Source organism: Cryptotermes secundus, unplaced genomic scaffold, assembly GCF_002891405.2.
Source record: "Cryptotermes secundus unplaced genomic scaffold, Csec_1.0 scaffold367, whole genome shotgun sequence".
NCBI lineage: Eukaryota > Metazoa > Arthropoda > Insecta > Blattodea > Kalotermitidae > Cryptotermes > Cryptotermes secundus.
In genome coordinates this window covers 398748-422598 of record NW_019731266.1, presented here as the reverse complement: position 1 = coordinate 422598, position 23851 = coordinate 398748, and the positions used below count along the sequence as shown (strand labels likewise).

Here is a 23851-nt window from a genome sequence, read left to right as displayed (position 1 = left end):
ATGCTTAGGCACCGGACAGTTTCAACTTTGAACCTGTTGAAGAGGTAGCCATTTAGAAAACCTCAACCGTATCGTCAAAACCAATTTTCTGGAAATTGGGCTTGAGGTTAGAGAATCAACTGCAGCTCATGTGTGGCCGAGAACTAAACACGTCGAAATCTCACGCTTCAGAGAAAGGTGAACACATGGAAGTATGTGGAGTCCGCCTAACACAGTACACAGAATCAGAAAAGTGTATCATCTCATTTTCGCCCTCAATGTAGGGACAGGACGATTCCAATGCAGAGGCCGCGAACTGCCCAAGAACATAGTGATATAAGGATGATGGATTTTCCAGCAATTGGTCTGACTCACTCCAGGAATCTCATCACAGTCCAATTAATCCTAAATTAGCACAAAAGAAAGTCAGACCAGCCATCAATCTGTGTTACTCTGTATTCGTGTTATCGGCACACAACTCTGCTCATGTCACGTGTAATTTTTCAGGAGGGAAAGTTTGAATTAATGGGGAGTCTCGCGGATCATTGATTACCGACGCAGTGGGGCTGCAGTCGACAGGTCTTCCCCCCCCCCTCCTCCACTACAGGATGTTGCAAAAATACATTCACTCTCTTACAGTCCTTTGTCCTTCGCTGTCTTAGTATTCAATATCAAGCAACTATCCAGAAGTACACGTAGCTATTCTTTGTCTGCAATATTGTTCTTTCTGTCAGTATCAGAAGTTTAATTCGCGTAACGCTTGCCACCATTCAGTTCAGAAAATTTTCTCTTCTCGACTGCTGTCTAAAACCATAACAAACTGTACAGAAATATATTTTCGTCTGTAGTTTTCTGTGGGTGTGAAACTTTGTCTCTGACATTAAGGGAGGAACACAAACTGAGGGTGTTTGAGAACAGGGTGCTGAGGAGAATATTTGGACCGAAGAGAGATAAAGTGATAGCAGGTTGGAGAAACCTGCATAATGAGGAGCTTCATAACTTGTACTCTTCGCCATGTAGAACTGGAATGATGAAAAGAATGAGGATGAGATGGGCTGGGCATGTTGCCCGAATGGGTCGAAGAGGAATGCATATGGGATATAGGTTGGAAAGTCAGAATAAAAAAGACAACTGATTTTTCTTCCTTAAGGTTGCCTGATCAGTATGTGATGCACCCACAGAGATGTTTTAGACAGGCAATACTGTCTTCCAGATGTGACGCCGTGTAGTCTGGCAGATGTTTACGAGCTTTTCATAAGGACGTAATGTCTCCTCCCGGATACCTGAAGACCGCAATTTTCACGCCCAGTACTGTGAGACTTACACCTCAGCTGGTGAAGCACATTTCTGCTCACCCTTTCTGCCCCGTTCTGGCTCCAGATAGCGTCCCTGTTATCAGCTCGCAGTAGGCCGTGTGCTCGGAATGTCCGTCCATTACTTGAGGTGTGGAGAAGCGAGCCCGAGGGTGGTGGCCCTTTCTGAATCTAGTTTTGTGACTGAGCCTGCCCTTCCATTGTCTCGCTTACCACCAAATCTCGTCTAAACCCCGAGACCATGAGACTTAATGACAATAACAATACCTTGTCATAATTAACTGCTGAGGCATATAGTGGATGACAAATGAAACACAGATATCAACGACTATAGCATAGCAAAAAACGGGGTTTCTTCCTTGGCCTGGGGCTAAACTCCTAAGCGGCAGACATCCCTACACAAAGGACATTAAGGTAACACCGCGCCCATATTTACTGCACTGCCTACATAATGTGTTTTATATGTACAATCATTTGTTATTTAAAAATAATTCAGAACCTCTTGCGTGCAAGAAGGATTTGGGAGCCGTATATGTCATAAGATTCATCGGGTTTGGTAAAAAATTTCCCTGTGTAGTAAAATGACAACTTCACTGGAGCACAGCGCTCTTTGCAGGTTGTACCAACTTCTCCGGTAGATAGATCTCGGAGCAGTAGCCTCTCTGTCATCAGCCATCGTCAGTTTCATGAAGTATGCCTATTTAGAAGAGCTTCTTGAAAGCCGTATTTTGTATTTTCAGCATACTCTCCTTATTTTGAAAATAAAAGTAGGATTATGAGATCATCATGCTGTCTGTTTGTCTGTTAATTATTCCCTATCAACTTTTGAATGTCTGAACCAGTCTTTATGAAACTTGGTATGTATATCATGACACTTGAGCCCATATTAACGACGTAATCAGTCTGTGTGTCTATATGTATTTCCCCTTATCGTTACTAGGCAACGGCAACGAATACACATGCAACCATAGAAGAATTGTTGGACACCTCTTCTTCTATGCGGACCGTGTCGCGAACAATTAACTAGGGTATTAGGTCTTCCCAGGACTTCTATTTTTCAGTATTGGATGTGATGATCGGGGTGTGATTACGCGAAGTGGTGTCTTCAGTCAGAAACATATAAACGTATCTCTAGAGTGCATTAATTCACTCGTTTTATTAATATGAAGGCTAGGCTTAGGGGATCTCTTATGGACAATATAATGAGCTAGTTATATAATATGGGATGAATTATTTACTATCAAGTTCTAAGTATATTCTGCTTAGCCCACACACTTTCTTCCTACAATTTTCAAACCAGTTTTTGATTTCATTGTTTAAAAATGGGTGTGAACTGACAGGTTCGTTTTCGATGCAGGACGTGAAGTAATGTCCTTTGTAACATTGTGAATTATGAAATATTATTACTGGGCTTAGTATAGTTTGGTCGTAAGTCTGTGAGAAGAAGATTCTTGTATAGAATCTTCCTTGTGTAAATACTCGTATTCAGTTCCTGTTATTCAAATGAAACCCGTTGGAGGCGCTGTGTATATGACGTACCAGAATTCGGCCAAGAGCCATGGAATAGAACAGATAAGTTAAAGCAAACGAGAACAGTTTTCTCGGTTAAATATCGGCGTTCTTAGTGCAGAATTCTTGCAGAATGGACCAGGGAACTGTAGTTTATTTCCTTCGGCGAACGGCTTTCATTTGAATAACCGTAATAGACTCGATCAATATGGAATTTATTAATTATTATTATAAATATATTTATAACGAGGCAATTTCCATGTCAAATTGCAGAAAACATGTCTCAGAAACATACAAGCACAAATTCTGGCAAATGAATTGCAGGTCTGAGACTATTACGTGCATTTAAGAGCACACAGGAACACGTTCCATCTTATCCTTGTAAGCTGACTGTTCTGTCGTGTTCCCTCTACAGGGTCATTCACTTCTCTCTTGTCGTTCATGCTCAGTCGTGTTTAGGATTTTATACCATGCAGATCGTTGGAACAGTTTCTTACTGATTGAGCAAAGAGCGAACATTAAATTTTGTTTCAAGAAGGCAAAACTACTACTGAAACTTTGCAGCTGATGAAACAGGAGTGTGGTGACAGTGCTGTCTCTCTCTCGCACACGGGAGTTGAATGCCGTCCTAATGGAGATGTGGGAACATCCCACATTATCACGCATTTCTGCATTTCTTCAGGATGACCCAAGAAGCAGACTTCCTTCAACTTCTCAGAATGCAGACAAAACCGAGAAATGTCCATGAAATGGTGACACATGATCATTGGTTGACTCTCAGAATGATGGTTGATTAATCAAACACCAATAAGGAGATGATTCGTCAATCCTCCTTGAAGATTTGCGGAAGAGGAAGATCTGCGCACCGTTCGTCTCATACATAAACAATAGAGATTCACATCATGCCAAGACTTCATCCAGGCTTGTCAAGACAGTAACTGGAGATGAGTCATGGGTATTTCAATATGACCCAGAGACGAAACGTCAGGGTAGGAATGGAGATCAAAATCATTGCCAAGACCCAAACACTTTTGCTTGCAAAAGTCCAAGATATAAACCACGCTGATAACATTTTTACAATGTGATTCATGAAGAATTTGTGCCTGAAGGGCAGACAGTCAGTAGTGCTTTCTACGCTGAGTATATCGGAAGATTGTTGAAACGCATTTCCTGGGTGAGGCCACAATTTCCAGCAGAGGGCAGTTGGTTCCTGCTGCACTACAATGCCCATTCCAATTTCGCACTGGTAGTGAAGATATTTGTGGCCAGACATTGCGTTATGGAGATAAGCGACCCCCCTGTTCTCCTGACCTCGCACCAGTGGATAATTTTCTCTTTCCTACGGTGAAAACTGCCCTCAAAGGAAAGACGTTTCAGGATGTTGAAGACATTAAGAAAACGTGACGGCCGATCTGAACGCTGTTACTTCGGAATCCTTTGTCAACTGTTTTAAAAATCTTTTTAATCGATTCAACAGATGTATGCAAGTGAGTGGAGGTTATTTTGAACTGAAATAAAACAATGTTTTATTTCATTGTATTTTTATTTTTCTTCACACCAGTCCGGGAACTTTATTACCAGACGGAGCACACCCTTGCACACGTGAAGCCGGACGTAGTCAGTGAAAATTCTCAATAGACTAATCGGGACAAGAGAAATTTCTTGATGTGTCTATTGCTCAGTTGGAAGGATCGATCTGATATGATGTAGGACACTTGCTGTCATTCTCTGCTTTAAACTTCATGTCAGTTCATTAGATAAAAACTGGTAAAGTAATTGTATGTAAATTAGGAAAGAGCTTTTTAATCTCGGGACAAGTGGTCATCCAGCACAGCAAGTTAACTTGCAGTTAACTCGGAAAATTCGGGGTTTAACCCATATATCGGCTAAATATTTAGCGTATAATCTTCCGGGATGTGGCACCATGAAGTGCGGCAGAAGTCCACCAACGTTTCGGGGAAAACACTGCCTCCAACTTCAGGGTCGAAGAGTGAGCCAAGTAAACTTGCCTGGTTTATCTCCTGGCCTGAAAATGGATTTATTAGGCTTCTCTGAAACGTCGGTGAGTATCTACTGGACTACACGGCGTCACATTCAAGAAGATGGTATATTGTTCAAAGTCAGGGCTGTGGTAACCTCCAGTCCGACTAGGTCTAGCTGTCAGGCTCAGTTTTAGGTTGACTGCTTTACTGTCCGAAATTTGAGCTTCTCACAATAGTAACTCTGATGATTACTATCTTCTGGGACGTGAAACCGTGTAGTCTGGTAGATATTTAAACACCCTGAAGTACATAACTGCCTACCTACCTGCTTTAACTATCTAAGCGAATAACAGTAGCCGGATAGCTCAGTCGATATAGGTAGCAGGCTACTGGCTGGGCAACCGAAGAGTCGGGGTTTGATTCCCTTTAGGAGCAAGAGATTTTCTCTCTTCTCCACAGCGTCCACACCGGGTCTGGAGCCCACCCAGCGTCCTACAAAATGGATATCGGGGCCACCTTCCCCGAGGGGTTAAGCGGCCAGGGAGTGAAGCTGACCACTCACCTCCACCTAGTGCCGAGGTCAAGAATGGTGGAGCTATACCTCCACTCTCCCAGTGCCTTCGTAGCATAATGCTTAGATAATTAAACGTAGAGACAATTTTTCCTTATACCGTTTTACTATTTTGCTTTTCGTTACGTTATGTTTTTTTGTGAGCCAATGTAAAACTACCGACTACAGACAAGATGATTTCCAACAGTGACATTTGTTCGTCTTCGCTAGCAAATCTTTTGTCCGTCGAATTCAGTTCTCACCCAACCACCAACCCAATGTTTATATGGCAATGTATTCTCGGGGATGTAACGGCCGGAACTTGAATATCACCAGTCGCCATCTTGTGTCAAGGTCTAAAATGCTTGGAACCTTACCTCCCTTATAAATCGTAGTGGCCTGGATCTCAGGCGAAGGTTTATGACACCGTGTAGTCTGGTAGGTTGATACCAACGTTTGAGAGGAACATGTCCCGTCAATGGACACACGTTTCCTCGTAAACATTGGTACATGTATACCAGTCTAAACGGTGTAATTACACAGAAGAAAATGTGAAAGTGAATATTGGGTGGTTGTAAAAAGGTAGGGAATTGCTCAACCAGTAGGTAATTCGTTTTATTTGGGCTACAAAGCGGGAACCTGCATGAATTGTTGCTTGAGAAACTGGCTTCCCTGAAACGTCCTGCTACAGGCTGTAAACCGCGACTCGCGCACCGCAACTAGACTGGAACGGCATAATAACATGTCTTTGACTTAAGAGGTCAACATCTTCATACGGACCTAGGGTTGTTATTACAGTCTCTTCCCGTCTCTTTCTAATTGTGAGGGATAGAGGGGGATCCTTCATCCAATCGTTGAATACTCACGAAAAGTCGGACCAATAGCGGGGCGACAGGGAGGGGTTTGAGCCAATAAGGATGTGGGTGCTTGGCGCATGGACTTACAATAAGGGATAGGTAAACAGACGGCCGGCAGTTGTCTGCATTGCGTGCTTGTAGTGTGATGTATTTGCCGCGTGTTCCCTGAGAGGTCCGCTCTTCGTTTACTACTTCCATACATTCACGAAAGTCATTTAACCTTTATTGTGTTTGTGGAAATGGTGACGATTAACTGCTGAAGAAAACATTTCAGGGTTTAAAATATCGTGTTAGTAACGTAAATACAGGAGACGGTATATGTACAATTATTTGTGAGAACTGTGGATGAATAACTAATTGGTATGCATGTGAGAATAACTTTTAACGTAACGTGATATAGATTATGTTCGTAATGTTAAATGTGCTTGTGTAATTCTTGGTTGATTTTTGTTGTATATCGTGTGTTCTAAATACATGTGAATGTCTTTGTGATAACTGGAAGAAATTTCATATGTGCTGCTAACGAACTCTGACCATGACATAAACATGTTTTCGTCCTATAATCTCAATGAAACTTGCCGTGAGAGAAACAAGTTCATTGATTTCGTTGTCAGCGAAAGCGAATCTATCAATGCATTACTTAATTTTCGTGTGTTAAAATGTATTCATCTTGATTCTATGTACATAACATTCATTTTCCGTTAAAGTGTATTGGCTATTAATGTTATGTGTCGTTTCCAATATGGAGTTGTGTAGTGGAGCGTTGGTTACCTGTTAAGATTAACGTGTTTCGTAACATTGGGCGGCTTGTGAGTGTCAACTGCTGTTGCTGCTGGTTTGCTTCACTGACCGGAGGGTCTGCTTGCAGAGCGAAGTCTGCCGCCTCATCACCATGGAGACCGTGATCGCCTTGGTACACCGTCAGTTGTTTTTACCACCGATACTTCTACCCCTGGCTCTTCTGTTGCCCCGGTGCACATTTGCTGCGCAGTCTAATTCTGGAGGCAACTGGTTGTAAGTACGGAAGTATTTCTATGGAGGCAGGTTTCGATTTGCAGTTTTGTGAAACAGTGACACAAGTAATTCAGTTCTTAAACTGTATGAGAGAAACCGAACTTCAAACTATATTCAATAAGCACTGACGGAGCAGGGTAGTGTGGTGGTAACGGTGTAGACTCGCTTTAGAGGATTCCAATCTCGAACCCATAAATCGGCTGTCCTGACAAGTATTTCATGTTTTTCCAAAATATTTCCAGTACAATACCCCGTTTAGGACATGACTGCTTTTATCAAAATATGTTCCCAATCATCCAACAATCAGACGCTATGTAGCCTTCGTCATGAAATAACACCCTCAAAAGTATGGAAAACCTCTAGGATTTTAACATTCATGAGACATTGGTTTTGTTTCTATTTATTAACTCACCTCCAACTAGTGCCGAGGTCAAGAAAATGTGGATCCATACATCTACTCCCCATACACCTTCATGGCGTAGTGCTTAATTCGTTGAGCACAGGGACAGCTTTACTTTATAATGTGAGATGCGTACAAAATATAAGGAAACGTGACGGAGAAGAAGAACACGTGGGAGATACAGACGTAGATGGGAGATACTAATGAACCAAAGGAAATAGGCTGTGAGCTGGCTCAGGGTAGGGTTGAATGGCCCTGTTTTTTTTGGCTCAAAGCTCTCTATTCATATCAACTTTTTCCCATGTCCCGACGGTTTTATCATACAAAATTAAAAACCATTTCAAATTTATTATTTTTTTTTATTTAAGTTTGTGAGCAGTTGACTGTATGAAGGGAACAGGTATGCTACCATGGAATGAAAGTGGAACGATTGGAATTCATGCCCACGTACGTATCAGTCAGCAAATCGAAACCTGGCTTTCAGTCTTTTTTAAAGTAATGAATGGTGTTGGTATTGCTATGTACAGCCTATGCAAATTACGGCATATTCCATTTTATTTCAGGTATCGTAAGAAGTTACATATTCCCTTTTATATCACGTGATTTCATCTCACATAGGCTACGTCTGTTGTGTTTACTAACCCCAAACTTGATGCATTTATTTATACAGGTAACCCAGAAGGATTTTTTTTATTGCTAATGGGGTTGGACTAAGTACCTTGTACTGCGGCCGCTTTTGTCCTATTGTACCAGTCCCAGATGATAAGTGAGGGTGATTGTGGAGCAATTGGTGGAATGAAGATTGGCAGGGGAAACCGAAGTACTCGGAGAAAACCTGCCCCAGCGCCACTTTGTCCACCACAAATCCCACCTGACGAGACCCGGGATCGAACCCGGGCCGCCGCGGTGGGAAGCCAGCGACTAACCGCTTGAGCTATGGCGCGGCCCTGCCCAGAAGGATAGTCAGTATTCTGGGATGTCATAGTATGGACCATTCTAAGCAAGAAGGTGTACATGTGTCCTGTTCCGAACGGTTTCCGAGATAGAGCTATTTCACTGTAGACTGCAGAGACGAGCAACACGCCATGTCCTCACACGAGTTGCAAAGTGCACTGATGTTGACAGTGGAATTTTCGAAAATGTATTATACCGGGTAAACTGTACCACCTTTGTCACTTCAACAGTAAATACCGGTATTAGAAACGGTACATAATATCTCTTTCCTATCAGCAGTTTTGGAACTGTACAGTGAAATAACTCTATCTCGGAAACCGTTCGGAATAGGAAGCATCCAGTACATATACACATTTTTGCTTAGAATGACTGATACTGTGACTTCCCAGAATATTGACCTCTCCTCGTGGGACACTCTGTATGTTCACATTATTTTATTTCCCAAGATATTTGTCTTTTAGATCTTGGCAAAATAATATTAAGAATTTCATAATACACCTTAAGGGTTTTACATACAGGATACAGGATAAATATACGGTGAGAGATGCGGCTTTACGTATTTTTGCCACACAATGTTCCGACGTTAGTTGCACTGTTTTCGTATAGGAGTGAGTAAACTGAGAAGACTGAGTAAAACTCCGGAGTGTACAATCAGTGATGTATTTCAGCTTCCCACAACTTCTGCTTCTAGGATGTAATGGCATATAGTCTGGTGACAGTCAACTGACGTTTCGGAGGAACATCTAGCCTCCATCTTCAGGGTAGATGAGTAAAAAAAGAAAGAAGCATATACAAGGCAACAAGCAGAACTGTGCTTGGCTTGTTCTTCGACCCTGAAGATGGAGGCAATATGTTCCTCCAAAACATCAGTCGACTTTCAGTGTACTACACGGCGGCATATTCCAGAAGATGGGGAACTTTCTGTAGAATCAGGCATATTTCAATCGTATCATAGATTTATGATTTAAGTACAACTTTCTGTTTTCGTGTTTGTGTCTTATAAGCGACTAATCAACTATCTAGCTCAATGAAGCGGAGTCCTTCATCAGGATCCACCAAACGCTTAGCTACCGAAGAATTTCTCAGCATTTTACAGAACCCAAAGTCTCATTGCTGTGTTCACAAGAGCCCTCCACTGGCCCCTATCCTGAGGCAAATCAATCCATCCATACCACCCCAACCTATTTCTCTAGATCCATTTCAATATTATCTTCCTAGTGGTCTCTTTTTTTCTGGCTTTCCCACAAAAATTCTACGTGAATTCCTCTTCTTCCCTGTTCGTGGTACATGCCTGGCTGTTCTCATTCTCCTTGACGTGATCATTCTAATTATATTCGGAGAAAGTTACAATTTATGAAGTCCCTCATTATGTTGTTTTCTCCAATCTCCTTTTATTTCTTCCATCTTCAGTCCAAATATTGGCCTCAGCACCCTGTTCTCAAATACCCTCGCTCTGTGTTCTTTTCTTAATGTCAGAGCTACCAAATTTCACACCCATACAGAACTACAGGTAAACTTATATTTCTTATTTTAGATAGCTGACAAGAAGACAGATTTCTTAACTGAATGATAGCAAAGATTTCCAGAGTCGTTGATGAATTACAAATAAATAAATAATATTAAAATTGATCTGCTAGCTGATCAGTATATAATACAAATAAAAAACTCATATTCCTAGGCGCATATAAACGTACTGTGACTTGTATGAGTGGCAATAGACGGGGTTTGGATTGGTGACTCCATTTATTGACTGCTTATACACTCACGACTCGTGACTACACTTTACAGATGACTGACACACACAGACTAGTGTCCTCAGTCTATTGCGGTCTCCACTCGCCGTTTCTTGGCAACGGATATTAACACAGGAACTATAAGAGTCTCGCTAAATTACAGACTCCAGATATCAAACATAAAGTCTTCCGTTCAACGCCTGACTCTCAACTGAGTACTCTTGCAAGTAACTACTCTAGTTGCCCCAGACCTTCCCAGTTATAAGAACTGGGCACGGACAAACATAAAAAACAGCTCTTCTATTGTGGCTGGATTCCTTGCCGCAGAGATGTGTTTACCGCGCCGTTGCGTAGTAACAGCCGCGTCGCGGACAACAGAAAACACAGTTTCTTTGTTGCTGTACCATTGTTTCGTTCATGTCTGTTTACTGCGGGGACGCCATTGCCTTGAAAAGGCTCTGGTATATTTGCTTATCTCACGGTCGTTGCATAGTAACGGCTCTACACGCTACAGTGCAAATAAGCGAATGTTCGTATAGAGTCTGCTAAGTAGTGGCTAGCATGCCAGCGGTGTAATACAAATGACAGAACTAGTTTCCTTGTGTTGTACGACTCGGTCAACTGCTGCGTGTCTCCCCCCTCCACAGTAGACATCCCGTCAGATACCCAGGTCAGTTAGCAGCAGCAGCAGCCGCAGCAATTTAAACGGCTCAGACCTCCACACACTCTGCTCGGGTTCTGTTCTGAACCATATATCGTACCTCACTACAGTTTCTCTTAAACAGCGTCAGACTCCCTTCTGCTTTGTCTTTTGATTCTGACTTTTTCTTCGTCCTCTGCTTGGCCTATTTTGCTTCTTTTGAAAATGAAATGAAACGAGGCTTCTGAGATCACCAAGTTTTTATTAACCTTTCCTTCGTTTTCTCTTCGTCACCTTTTTCATTGTGTCATAGCCCTCTTCAGCCTTTGTACTTCCCCAGTTCAGCTCTTTTCAAAGTGAGGGCCGCTGCCTTCCGGTGGGGAGGGTCCGCAAGGAAAGAGTCCAATAAGGAACCAAAACCTCGACGAATTTTAATCTCGAAGGGTGACATTGGTATAAGAAGTGAAAGAATCGTTTCACTTATGTCATTAATTTTTATTGCTATTTTCTGGGCTGTGCAGCCGTTTAGTGAGGTGAATATTTACCGACGTTTCGAAAGAACCTACTCCATTCTGAGGACAGAAGGAAGTAACCAGCAAGAAGTAAGCAGAGCTGTCATCTTATATGTAGCTCGACGCTCTGTGGTATTAATAACTAACATGTTTAAATAAATCACAAGTAAACAAAAGATGAAATATCAGGACGTGTGACCAATATGGGTAAAGAAGACGGAGCAGTTCATCTGCATAAGGGCCATGTCATGTTGATGTTGATTCAGTGGAGTGGAGTCAGTTTTTGAGTTAGTGAGTTGCTTAACCGCTGGAGTTCATTTGTTGTGAGCTATTGCTGTTAGAAGCTGGTAGATGAGGGACTGGAACAGTTCGGGAACCGAGAGGAAGGGGAATGCACGACGTTGGAAGCCGTTGCTAGAAAACCGGCGAAGACACAGCAGACTAAGAAGATCTAAGCGTGTGCGCTAGTGAACTGCAGACTGTGAATTAGTGAACTGATTATAATCACTTGCAGTCACTGATCTGTAAGCGTTCAGTAAATCCAATTAACAATCCAAACCTCGCCTATAATCACTGAATCACGTGATAATTGCCTCCACGAATTCAGTGTTGCCTGTTGCTTTGTATGAGTGCAAAACTTGGTCTCTCGTATAATTGGAGTGACATGCACTAAAGTTGTTTGAGAAAGCGATGAGGAGAATATCTGGATCTAAGAGAGACGAATGTTTAAGAGAAGACTGAGAGAAAATTGCACAGTGGAGAAGTTCATAGTTTGTTCTCTACCCACACTGCCTGCCGAAGGTTCGAATTCGAGCCTCTCCTGTAAGAAGTCTACGACTAACTGCTTCAGCCATGCGCTACGTTTTCTTAGTTTAAAGGAGAAATTTCCAGGAAAATCACAAGGAACGCTGTTCCTCTTCTTGATGTAGCAACACTAAGTTGATGCACACAGCTGCGTTGTTTGTGAGAAAAGTGTGAACCCCCTGAAGCACTCTCGCTTGGCCTCAGGGTCTGTCTGAACACTCGTTCGTTGTTTAAAGTAACTATTACACCTGCAGGACTTAGGCGAAAGTAGAGTTTCATAACTGTAATTTCAGCTTCTGTTTCAACTGCCGATCAGTCGAGTTGCGATATAATAAGAAAGCAAGGTACATCTGAAACATGCAACAGGTCAGATGTCTTTTCAAGCAGCTCATTTGATCGTGACTAGAAAAATATATAGAGCAAATGTTTTTTTTTTAAAAAAAGGTTACAAAATGGTGTCAAGGATGATGCAATACATACATATACTGTGTCTGAAACATCTCTGAGGATGCGTCACCATCAGATAGTGACGCAGATCGATGGTACATTAATACAAATATTATGTTTCTGGACATTATCCATCGTCCTGTTAAGTCCACAGAATACGTTGGAAGGAAGCGAAGGTCTTTCAGATTGAACCAAACACTACATACAGGAAATAACAAGGAATCCGCCCACATGTCTCTTGTAGACTATCCGATATCAACCCAGCTTGGATATCTCTCCCATCTGGGTTTCCATTATCGTAGCAGAAGTCAGAAAACTAAGCTCTGTCAGGTGCAGAATAAGTGGGAAAATCCATGTTTTTATGTTGGTACCATACAGAGAATTTATCTTTCCAGTGATGACTTATATTCGGCTAGGCCTCTGGTGCTAAGCCTCATACGTGTCAAGTTTTGTAATGTTTTGTCCTATTTTATTATTATTATTATTATTATTGGAGGGGGTGGGTTTCCCCATGTACCGCCACTAATAGAGTATTGTACGTCCCCCTTTGATACGCTACCAGTCACCATACCCTACCGGTACTGGGGCGTTCTATCAGCCCCGTTCAGCCAACGAGCTCGGCCCTCGGTACCCGATACTTCCCCCATCTACCAGAGGTATTCGAAACTACTTGGGCGGGAAACTTGTTGCCTAATTTTGCTCAGAGGTCTCCTGAATTTTTCCGCCCTTAAAAATTCCACGACCTCCGCCGGGTTTGAACCCGCGTATCTCGAGTCATGAGGTGGGACCGTTACCCCTAGACTACGGAGGCCGCTATGTTTTGTCCTAACTCTCGCAGATGGTTTATGGTGTGCTTGGTTTGTACACCCCATCTTGTGTTGGTGCAGGAGCCCAAAGATAGGGACTAGCTCTGTCGACTGGGCCCAGCTGAGTAGGTTCTACCTGAAGACGGAGGCAGAATGCAGCTCCGAAACGTTGGATAATGTCCAGAAACATATAATATCTGCGTCTCTATATTGTGTTCTGGACGCAAAACAAAATCGCCATGTCTCGTTGAACATCGGAATTTTTCTGTAATGTTGCCTACCCAAGGGACGACGTAACCTCAGAGATATTTTAGACAAACAATAAGAAAAACATAACACTTTATCTCCCAAATGCAGAGGAACTATATTTTGTCGAATGCATTTCAGACTGCATTTTTTTCAAGGCCTAGCATTATCATACCATTACACGAATATTAATTTGGACATCTCCATAATGTGGACTCTGTCTGACACATATAGGGTTTCAGAAATGAAGTCCACTGCTTGTTACTAGTTCTTGCAAAGAGTGTCAGCTGAGCACCTCATGACAGAAAAGGGTCCAGTTTCCGAAACGTTCCTTGTATCAAATAATATTCATTTAATGAATTGTATCATTGTCTCAGAACTTTTGGTTAATCACAAAATTATATCAGTTGACCAAATATGCCTACATAGATTTTGGCCTACTGGATTATGACACCGTGTAGTTTGGCATGTGGCTATGAACTTTTCGGAACAGGCTGCTGTCTCAGTATTCAATTTAAAGATGGCGAGAGCCTGTCCTTCTGAACCTGAACAACCACGTATCAGACTGCATGATCCAGAAGGCCCCAGACTTAATTCCATCTCTTTGAAGACCTCAGATCTTTACGTTCAGATATTGTTAGGGCCACAGTGTCTAGGAGAATGAGATGCGAAAGACACGTAGCATGCATGTGGTAGTGAGAAATGGATCAAATGCAGTCGGAGAATCTGAAGGAATACACAATTTGAGAGACCCAAAAATGTAATTAAAGAAGTTGGGAATGTGTGGAGTGGATTCATCTGGCTTGGGATAGGAACCAACGGCGGCTTGTGTGAGCGCGGTAACGATGCTTTTGTTTTCTTCGAAAGCTTGGATTTATTTTTACTAAATGAGCCACTGTTAGCTTCTCAAGATGTGGTTTGAGTTTTATGAACTGTATTTACGGCTTATATAACGACTCTTTCAGCATCTAAGATTATCGATGACAGGATGATTAGTGAATCGTGAATTTAAATTTATATGTAAACGGTCGTGGTATAATTTGAGGTACTGTCTAGGTATTTGCTGTAGGAACTAATGAAAACCACGGAAGTCCTCAGTGAGAGTAGTTGGGATTTGAATCCGGGACCTCCAAAGTACGAAGCACCAGAGCTATCACTCGCACTTACGATATTATTGTAAGTGAATCGCGAAGATGAGAATGTATGACTGTATTCGTTCCATAAATTAATGTCAAAAATGTCATTCGAATCGACAGTCGAAGAGTCCGAGAGGCCCAAGACTGTACATGTCATAAACCGAGTGGGAAAATATACGTATATCTCCATGCATTCTTTTCTGTAGCCCATTTACGGACGTTTTCAGCATACAGACGCTATATGATGTGATGGCTGGAAGGGATTTGGAAGGAAACGGCCATGTCCTAATGGCGTACACTCTCAGAATTTAGCTGAACTAGAGGAACTCCTTGGAAAGCCTCAAGATAGCCTTTGTCCTGGCAAGTATTCAAACCTAAAACCTGTGCAGTCTCAATCTCGACACTAGATGGAAGTGCATGGTGAGCTTCACGCGTCGGCCGCTTTACCCTCGTACCCTTTTGCTAGAGGCTAGGTGGGCCCCGGATTCGGTCTGGACTCTGTGCAGGAGAGAGACATCACTGGGCCCTGACGGAAATCGAACCCTGTTTCCTCATTTGTCCAGTCCATAGCCTAGACACCACATCATCTAAGCTATCTCGATTATTTTGAGAAATTTAATGGATGTTAATAAGGCAAGACATTAAGAAGTGCTTATAAACTGAAGTGAATAAAAACGACAGTTTTTGTCATCGTTTCTATGAACGCAGGTTCACGTAGATGCCCTCAAGTGACATACAAGGGGAGGGTTTACACGTTTTACACGCCCCTTGAACAAGCATTGTTGTCTCCCTTTGAAAGGAGCAGAACGGGTTCTAAAAGCGACTTGTCTCTGATACCGTTTACATGCCTAGATCTCTCTCTGATAAAGCTCCATTGTTCAGTTACTGCTTTAATGTTATTCTTGAATTAAATTCTTGTACTCAGAGAACTTTATAGCATGAGCCATATAATGCCATTTTAAATGCAGCTGGTTGACTTAAAAACAAGGAGAGTCTATATCTGTCACATAAATCGTTTAACCTTTCAAAGCACAGTGGTTGCTATATGTACCACCTGCTCTAACATTATGTTCTGCTTCTTGCACACAGATTCTTTTTGTGTGTCCGCACGGTTCTCACAGTAAACAGCGACTGTTTCCCTAAACGACATCAACCGAATGGTCTTTGTAGCGAAGACGTGATGTGTTTCCTCTGAGGTACGTGTTGATTGTTTTAATGATAAAAGACTGCGTGATTTTAGTCCGCAAGCAAACTATACCGACCGAGCGACCGCCGCTTGTCGGCGAAGTTTAGTGCCAAGTTTTGCGGATAGAGGGTGTTGCGTGGTGAGCGCAACGAATCCCCACGGCCGTTAATTTCGATTTTCTAGACCGGAGCCGCTATTTCCTTGAAATAGCTCCTCAATTATCGTCACGAGGCCGAGTGGAACCCGTTCCAGACCCACCAATTTTAATGTGTTCGGACAGAATTAAGAACACAAATAGGTTTAACTAAGTAACATTAGTCTTTTCTTTTGACTGATACGAAATCAGGGGAACTATTCATGCTTCATGCCAGATGTACTGACAGATGTGGCTAAGATGCGCACAATTCCTGCTGTCTCTTTGGGTTTCGAAGAGTCAAAAGTAAGCTCTCTCTAAATTCGTCTAGCCACAGATACGTATGGAGGAATGAACTTTCACTTCGACAAGCTTAGACAGCTGTATATGGAATCTGCTGGTCAGAACTCTCTCGACATGCATAAAAACTATGCAGTGTACTTTTACAATGAGATGAGATATGACACAGGTTATCCAGGACGACTAGAAGAATCATGCAGATGCAAAAAGAAAATGAACGCATTAAAAGGAGAAGGTGAGGCAAGACAAGCAAATAAATAAACCGAACTGAAGGGAAAGACAAACTGTACGTTTAGTCATATTAATTTTTTTTAAGTATTGTGGTAAAGTGGATTCATATGTTGTGACTAGCATTAGGACGAAGGGAAACTAGTCATGCTGGACCCAAAGCTGATGCCTCATGCAGTTGTACTGACACTTGCAGCTGATGTGAGGACAATTATGGTGCCCCCCCCCCAATAATAAGCTCAAACTTGGGCCGTTTTGGCGCACGTCGGAATCCTTCTGAACGATTCTGACGATGGTGTATAACACTGAATTGCTGGGGTTTATGACTTTGTCCATAACGACGTTTCGTAAACAGTTTTCGAAAGTTTGTGTTCTTTGGAATACCGGACGATGGACGAAATCCCAAAACCCCATAATTCCGGATGATAAATAAATGTTAAAAAGTAATTACTTTTGCCCGTAACAGGGCTCGTGGAGCTGCCGCAATACTTTTTAGCCTCAGTAGTTGGAACAGCATTGTTAGACAAGATGAGACTGTGAAAATTGTAATTTTGATCACTTCTGAAGAGTCGAGTGTGATTTATAGATAGTTCTTGCAAAGGTTGGTAGTACTGACTTTTAGCTCTAAAATGCGACTTATACTTTTTCATTATTGCCTAATGACAGTTTTATAGTGCTTCTGTCATCCTGCATTCATTGAAATTCAGTTAATCTTCCTTGCAGTATAGGCCTATTCGCTTCAGACTGAACTGGTTATAATGGAATTTAAATTATATTCATATTATTGCTTTGGTGAAGCGTTCCTACGATAACACGTCCGACTCTTTATTTATAATGACATAAATCTTTCGTACTCCGCAAGTAGTATTTAAATGACATTCTATACTTATATTCGGGGCACGCGGTACCATACTTGTTTCAGGCAGTATGCTACAAGCCGGAAGGTCGTGGGATCGAATGCCGACGAGGTGGATTTTTTCAGTGGACCTAATCCTTCCAGCCACACTATGGCCCTGGGGTCGACTCAGCCTCTAACAGAAATGAGTACCAGGAATCTTCATGAGGGTAGAGGGCGGCCGGCGCGTAAGGCTGATCTCACCGCCATCTGTGGGCCGATTATCTAGAAAATGTGGGCGCCTCGACGTCTCACAACTCTTTGGGTTTCCACGGCTTGTTAACGGGAATGGCTTTACCTTTTTTAATATAAATTGATTAATTTATGCTTCCGTCTGTTCAAGGCACTTTTTTCTTAATAACTACGATCTGTGTAAAGTGAGTGTCACGTAACTTCGAAACCACCCCCTTGTCTGAAATTTTTCTTCTCCGCATTCAAGGTTACTCTTGGCCTTGTTCGAAGTTAATGACACTTGCTATACTTAAAGAAGCGACACACTGAAATACCATCCACACTCAGATACTGACACTGATCTTTCCAAAGCCTATTTATAATTTGATGATATAATTAATTAATAATAAATAATTGTATTTATTTGTTTATTTATATGAAACTTATTTTTTATGTGTTATTTATGTTTATATGAAATAGTGCGGCTGGAAGGTTTAGGTCAATTGAAAAATCCAGTGACTTCATCGGGAAACGAAACCGCGACCTTGCGGTTTGCAGCATAGTGCCTGAACCAACTACGCTACCGCGCGCCCCCTACTAAATTTATATTACTGGGTGAAAATTATGCGGATTACATCTGAAACACCTTACGAAAGTAGAAACTCGGTCAGGGATGAACTCAGCGACAAAGTTTACATAGAACAGCGCAGTTTACGTGGGCTACTGTCATTGGGCAACAGATCCTAAGTTAATTGTGGTAGATACAGTTCAGAATTTCAGAACTAGTTTATTATTATGAACCAGGTTTTCCACTTGCTGAATGCGACGCTGTAACCCTCGGATCATTGTGAAATAGACTTTCTAAGCGTACACGACGCCTTCTTTGTATTTATATGGAGCGCATGTATGTTCTGCACGACATTTATTAGTGTTCACGGATTTGCTTGCCTGGGTTACCACCACAGTGTAGTAAGCTTTTAATAGAATATCTGAAAAAGGAAATCTGAGAATCTGGAATGGCAAGTAAGCAGAAATGGGCACCATGGAGACGAAATACTGGTCACTCAGCAGTGAATTGTGTAGGAGCAAGTTTTGTGTAGTTTTTACTGAACCGGTTATTAAGTTCTGAATGTTCCAATTAGGTCTACTGTTGAAACAGTTTATATTGAAATTAACAGGGCTAGGAAACACCCACACACATCCCGAGATTCAAACCCCAGGTTACACCAACAGCTCTGTCAGGTTATGACACAAGGCTCTACAGATGGATTCGTATCTCAGACATCGCTTGAGCGAATTCGGCATCAGATTCGGAATAATAGAAACACGAGGTTCCATATGACGTATACAACATGGACTGGGATGTAGCGCCTTGTAGATGTTGTGTAAACTGATGTTTCGGAGGAACGTATCGCCTCCATCTTCAGGGTATAAAAATCCGCGAGCGAGGAACCAGCGTGAGCAAATGGCTGCAGATATAGACTGTTTATGGTGAAGATGAAGCATGAATAGCCCAATTTTCTCTTTGCACAGCTCCCAGACCAGCTCTTGGGCCACCAAGCCTTCTCTCTAATGGATATACGGGTTCGTTCCCCGGGAATAAAGCGACCAGGGCATGAGATTAATCTCACCTGAATCTGTTGCTGAGGTTAAGTATGAATGGAGCTATTCCTCCACTCGCGTGTTCCCTAATGGCCTTATGCTTACTCAAGCACACGGACAATTGTGGTTATCATTATCATCAGGGAAGTGTTCTTACTGAGCATGTCAGTAATTTGTCTGTTCGAGTTGAGGTTCTCACGGCGCTGAATATGAACACTGTCTTCTGGGTTTTATAGCCGTGTAGTTCAGAGGGAACCCGAACGTTTCGGAGCAATATACTGCCTTCATCTTCAGGGTCGAAGAATAGCCCGATCAAGCCTGTCCAGCTTACCGCCTGTTTCTGATGTTTTCCTGCTTGGGTTACTCTTTGATCCTGAAGATGAAGGCAGTATGTTGCTCGGAAACGTCGGGCTGTATCCTAACTACCTGAATTCAAAACTCATGAGACCGTACTCTTCATTAATTTGGCATTTATATTTATGAAACTGCAGTTGCCGGGCAAAGTTCGAATTGGTAGAAGAAGCGTGAAAAACAGCACTGACCAATTTGAAATTACCGTTTGCCGAAGAGTTTCGACAGATCTTTAAATAGATAAAAATATTATGGGGTTTGGGGTTCACGCCGCGGTGAGTATATTTATTACTGTATTTTGGGATGTAATGCCGTGTGATCTTGTAGATTTTAACAACCTTTCGTAGAAACCTGCTGCCTCCATCTTCACTGCTTCCTTCATTTTAAGAATACCTTGAAGATGGAGAAGGCAGGTTTCCTCAAAGCGCAGATAACAACTTACCAGAAAGCACGGCATTATATGCAAGCTGCGGTAGCTCGTTCGGTAAATTCTCTTGCGGACTCAAGCTACGGCGAGTTTTTGTATGCACGATACTGAAGGATGAGGATGCAACCTAATTCATTGTTTCAATAGTGAAATGAGGGAAGGAAATTAAGGCTTGGTATGAATAAGGAAAAGGGAACGAGTGGGGGAAGAATGAAATTAGCCCCCATAAAACAGGAATTTCTTGGCCAGCTTCAGTTCTTGAAGGGAAGACTGCACCATGGAACAAGTCGAGCAGTGAAGACGCACATTATGCTGTAGGAACCTTAATTTTCCGTCACTGCCATTCACTCTACTCCTCCGCTGGTTTCACATTTACAAAACAGGATATTTCAGTCGGTGAAACGCGATTCCAAAGCCAAGCCTCACTCTGAGGAGTCACGGAACAATTATTCGTACAAGAGAACCGGAATTGAACATGGCTTTGAGCATGCAGCTTTGAAAACCGGAAGACCGTGACCTTTCGAACCTCTTCTTTTCTCTCTACAAAGGAAATGGTGTGTGGCTAATTTTGGATGAAGATAATTCCAATTAGCCTTCTCTGCAGTGATGCCAACTATGCAGTAACTGAAACAAATTTTGTGCAAGTATTAAACGGTAGTTTATGTCACTAATTGTGTTTCATTGTGAGATGGTGTCGGGGCGGTATTGGGAGCCGAGATGCTCAGTTTTCAAGTCGGTGGTGCGTTCGATTGTCGACACATCTGAGAATCTGGTTTCCCGATATTCGAATCCTACATCAAGATGAACATCGGAAAATCAGAGAATTTAAACAAAACTTATCTAATCATTGTTAGCAGCACATAATGAATTCTGATGAATTATTGAAAATGTTTGTTTCCAAATGAATTATTTGCGATATTGCAAACTGCTGCGGCCTTGATGTTCATGTTTCGAAGCTAAAAAAATCCATTCTTTCGTAGCTGATCTTCCTATTGACATCACACTGCATATAGTCAGAGGTATGTTCCATTCTTTTGCTTTAACTATGCGTTCTCTTGAGGGGGATGACGTAGCATAGTTGGTTGAGGCATTATGCATTATACTACGAACCGGAAGGTTGCAGTTTCGATTCCCGGTGAGGTGATTGGATTTTTGAATCTACGTAGTCCTACCAGACGCACTATGGCCCCGGGGTCGACTCAGCCTCTAACAGAAATGAGTACCAGGAATCTTCATGGGGTTAAAAGGCGGCCGGCGCTTAAGGCTGACCTCACCACGTTTGTGAGCCTATTGTCTAGAAGATGTTGGAGCCTCGACCTCTCACAACGCTATTGGCCTCCACGGCCTGTTACAGGGATAGCTTTACCTTTTTTTAACATTTTTACACTATTGAAAGAATGTTTAAAACAGAAGTTGTCACATCCTAGAAATAGTTAAATAGTTCCTTTCAATTCTGAAGTGGTTCATTGTCTGGATGGACTTAGGTAAATCACGGCAGCCTCAGGTTCGAAGGCCTCACGACGGCTTCGGAGCTAAATATGCGGACGGACGGACTGACGAAGGATCACTGCCACCTCATTATATATCAATTCCTGTAAACATATGTGAGAAAGATAGACGTTTGTTTACAATAGCCAGCAAGCGCTGTTGAATGTAGGATTTACACGAATCCTGTGGCGATGTTGCAGCTCCCCATGTGGTCGTCAGAAATAGGATATAAACACTGACCAGCCGGTGCTACAGAAGTGTGTGCGTATGGGGATATCACCTTCCTGGCGCCGTTTATTATAAAGTTTATAACCCTCAGTCCACGTAATGTTGGGAAATCGAAACGCGGGTGTAGGCAGGACTAGCTCGCCCCCGGCCATACTTGTCATTCCATGTATCATATGCAGGAGCGGGGTTATGTTATTTTCTTACCGGTTTGTTTCGGTAGAAAACGCATAAAAAAGCTACAGAGATTCATAGCAGTAATACTTTTGTTTGACATATAAATTACAGCGTTTTGAACGTATATTAAATCTTTCTACATAATTTTTTTACCGTTTAAAATTTTTTGGGTCACTAAGCAACCTACGTCACAAACAATCATGTACGTAGTTCGGATTTTATTGGTCACAATTTCCTTGCTTAACTCATGCATATAATAGAAATGCATGTTTAAAATTATTATCGCTAGTCTGAATTACGTACTTCTTCTTAAATGAGCCAGATTAAAGCAAAAAGCGAATAGTCACAAATAGTAAACAAATTTTTTTTTTTTTCAAATGTAGAGTTCTAACTTACGGGATATAACGCTGTGTAGTCTGTTGAAAGGCAACGTTGACTTTCAGCGGATTAAACGTTGTTGCATCCCACAAGATGGAACTTGCCGTAACCACCGGTGCCAGAACCTCAAATCCTACGTTCGTGTGAATAATGCATTCATCGTTGTATGTTGGGGGCACTGATAGTCCTCTGTAACCCAAAATACTGTAACATGTAGGGGTGACTATAGACGGGGTTTGGGTTGGTCACTTATACACACGATTCGGAACTACAAGCAATTACAGCGCCACTGATAGTCTCCACAATTCACAAATCACCACAGCACCCAATAAGCCTTTTCAAGCCGGTTACGTCTTCACCAGCCGTTTCCTGGCAACGGCTTCCGACAGTGGTCATTCCTCAGCTTCAAGTACTCACGTCCTCTCTTCCCAGACTCTCTTACAGAACTCAGTCACTCACTGTCTCTCTGCATAATTAACTCTGGCTGATGTAATAGGAGTCGTGCTGGAAATGCTAGAGATTTGGGGGAAGAATAGCTTGTCAGCCATTCTTAAAGAAAACGAGTCATCCATAGGCAGGAAAAGAGCAAAGTCTTTAAATATCCTGGGTAATAGATGCTGTGTACCACAAACAATGGACTATGTCCAACGTAATATTAAATTTCCAGGTCTTTCCTGAACACATCCTGAGGCGTCAGTGCCGCATTCCTTTCAGAGGATCACATTTCTGAGGAACTGCATAGCGCTCTATTTAAAGTGATATTGTTTGAAGTAACAATCATTGATAGTCCTGATTTCTTTAACTTGATTTATTATTGTTGGCTCAATAAATTACAGTTCGCAATTTGTGGCTTGTGCAATGAATAATATGAAATTTTGCAGCTGCAAAATATTACACAACAGAGAATAAATTAATAGAACAAGCCAAGAAATTAAACCTGCAGACGGTAGATTTTGTAATTACCGTTTAAACAGAGGCGTTGCCCTGGAATGTGACACGCAGACTGATACATTTACGTGATCCCGTTCTAACTTCATTACATGTGCCTTGAACGAGCGGGTTAGCTTGACGGTACAACTTCTGCCTTGCTTGAAGGTTACTGCTCGAAAAAGGCTTTCATGGTTCTCCTCTGTTCCACATACGTGTTCAAGCAATGGTCTGCGAGCCTGACATGAACCACAAGATATCTGATTCTTTCCCCTCATAATGTAGAAGTTATGATTATTATGGCTATAATCTTTTGGAAAAGGAAAGTTTGGAGGATCAAGCAAGAGATGGAAGGATAATACTAATATAGATTTTAGGGAAGGAAGTTGAAATTATGAACTGGATTGCACTACTAGTCCAGGAGCATTCCCTTTGCTGAACTGAAGTGTTAGTTTTCTTCAGTCTGTGGGCCGCGATGCGA

General features: G+C 42.1%; 1 protein-coding gene across 7 annotated transcripts in view; it reads left to right on the top strand.

The window, feature by feature from the left end:
* LOC111866769 (protein Wnt-5b) overlaps positions 1–23851 on the top strand; it is a 440161-nt gene that overhangs the window by 270240 nt on the left and 146070 nt on the right. For 6 of the 7 annotated variants that reach the window (XM_033752396.1, XM_033752395.1, XM_033752393.1 and 3 more), the window contains one exon: positions 7059–7204. In XM_033752396.1, the coding sequence (XP_033608287.1) occupies positions 7059–7204 (146 nt within the window). Of the gene's footprint in view, positions 1–6327; positions 6551–7058; positions 7205–23851 lie in introns of those variants that run through there. The other variant, XM_033752397.1, reaches the window with a different exon arrangement.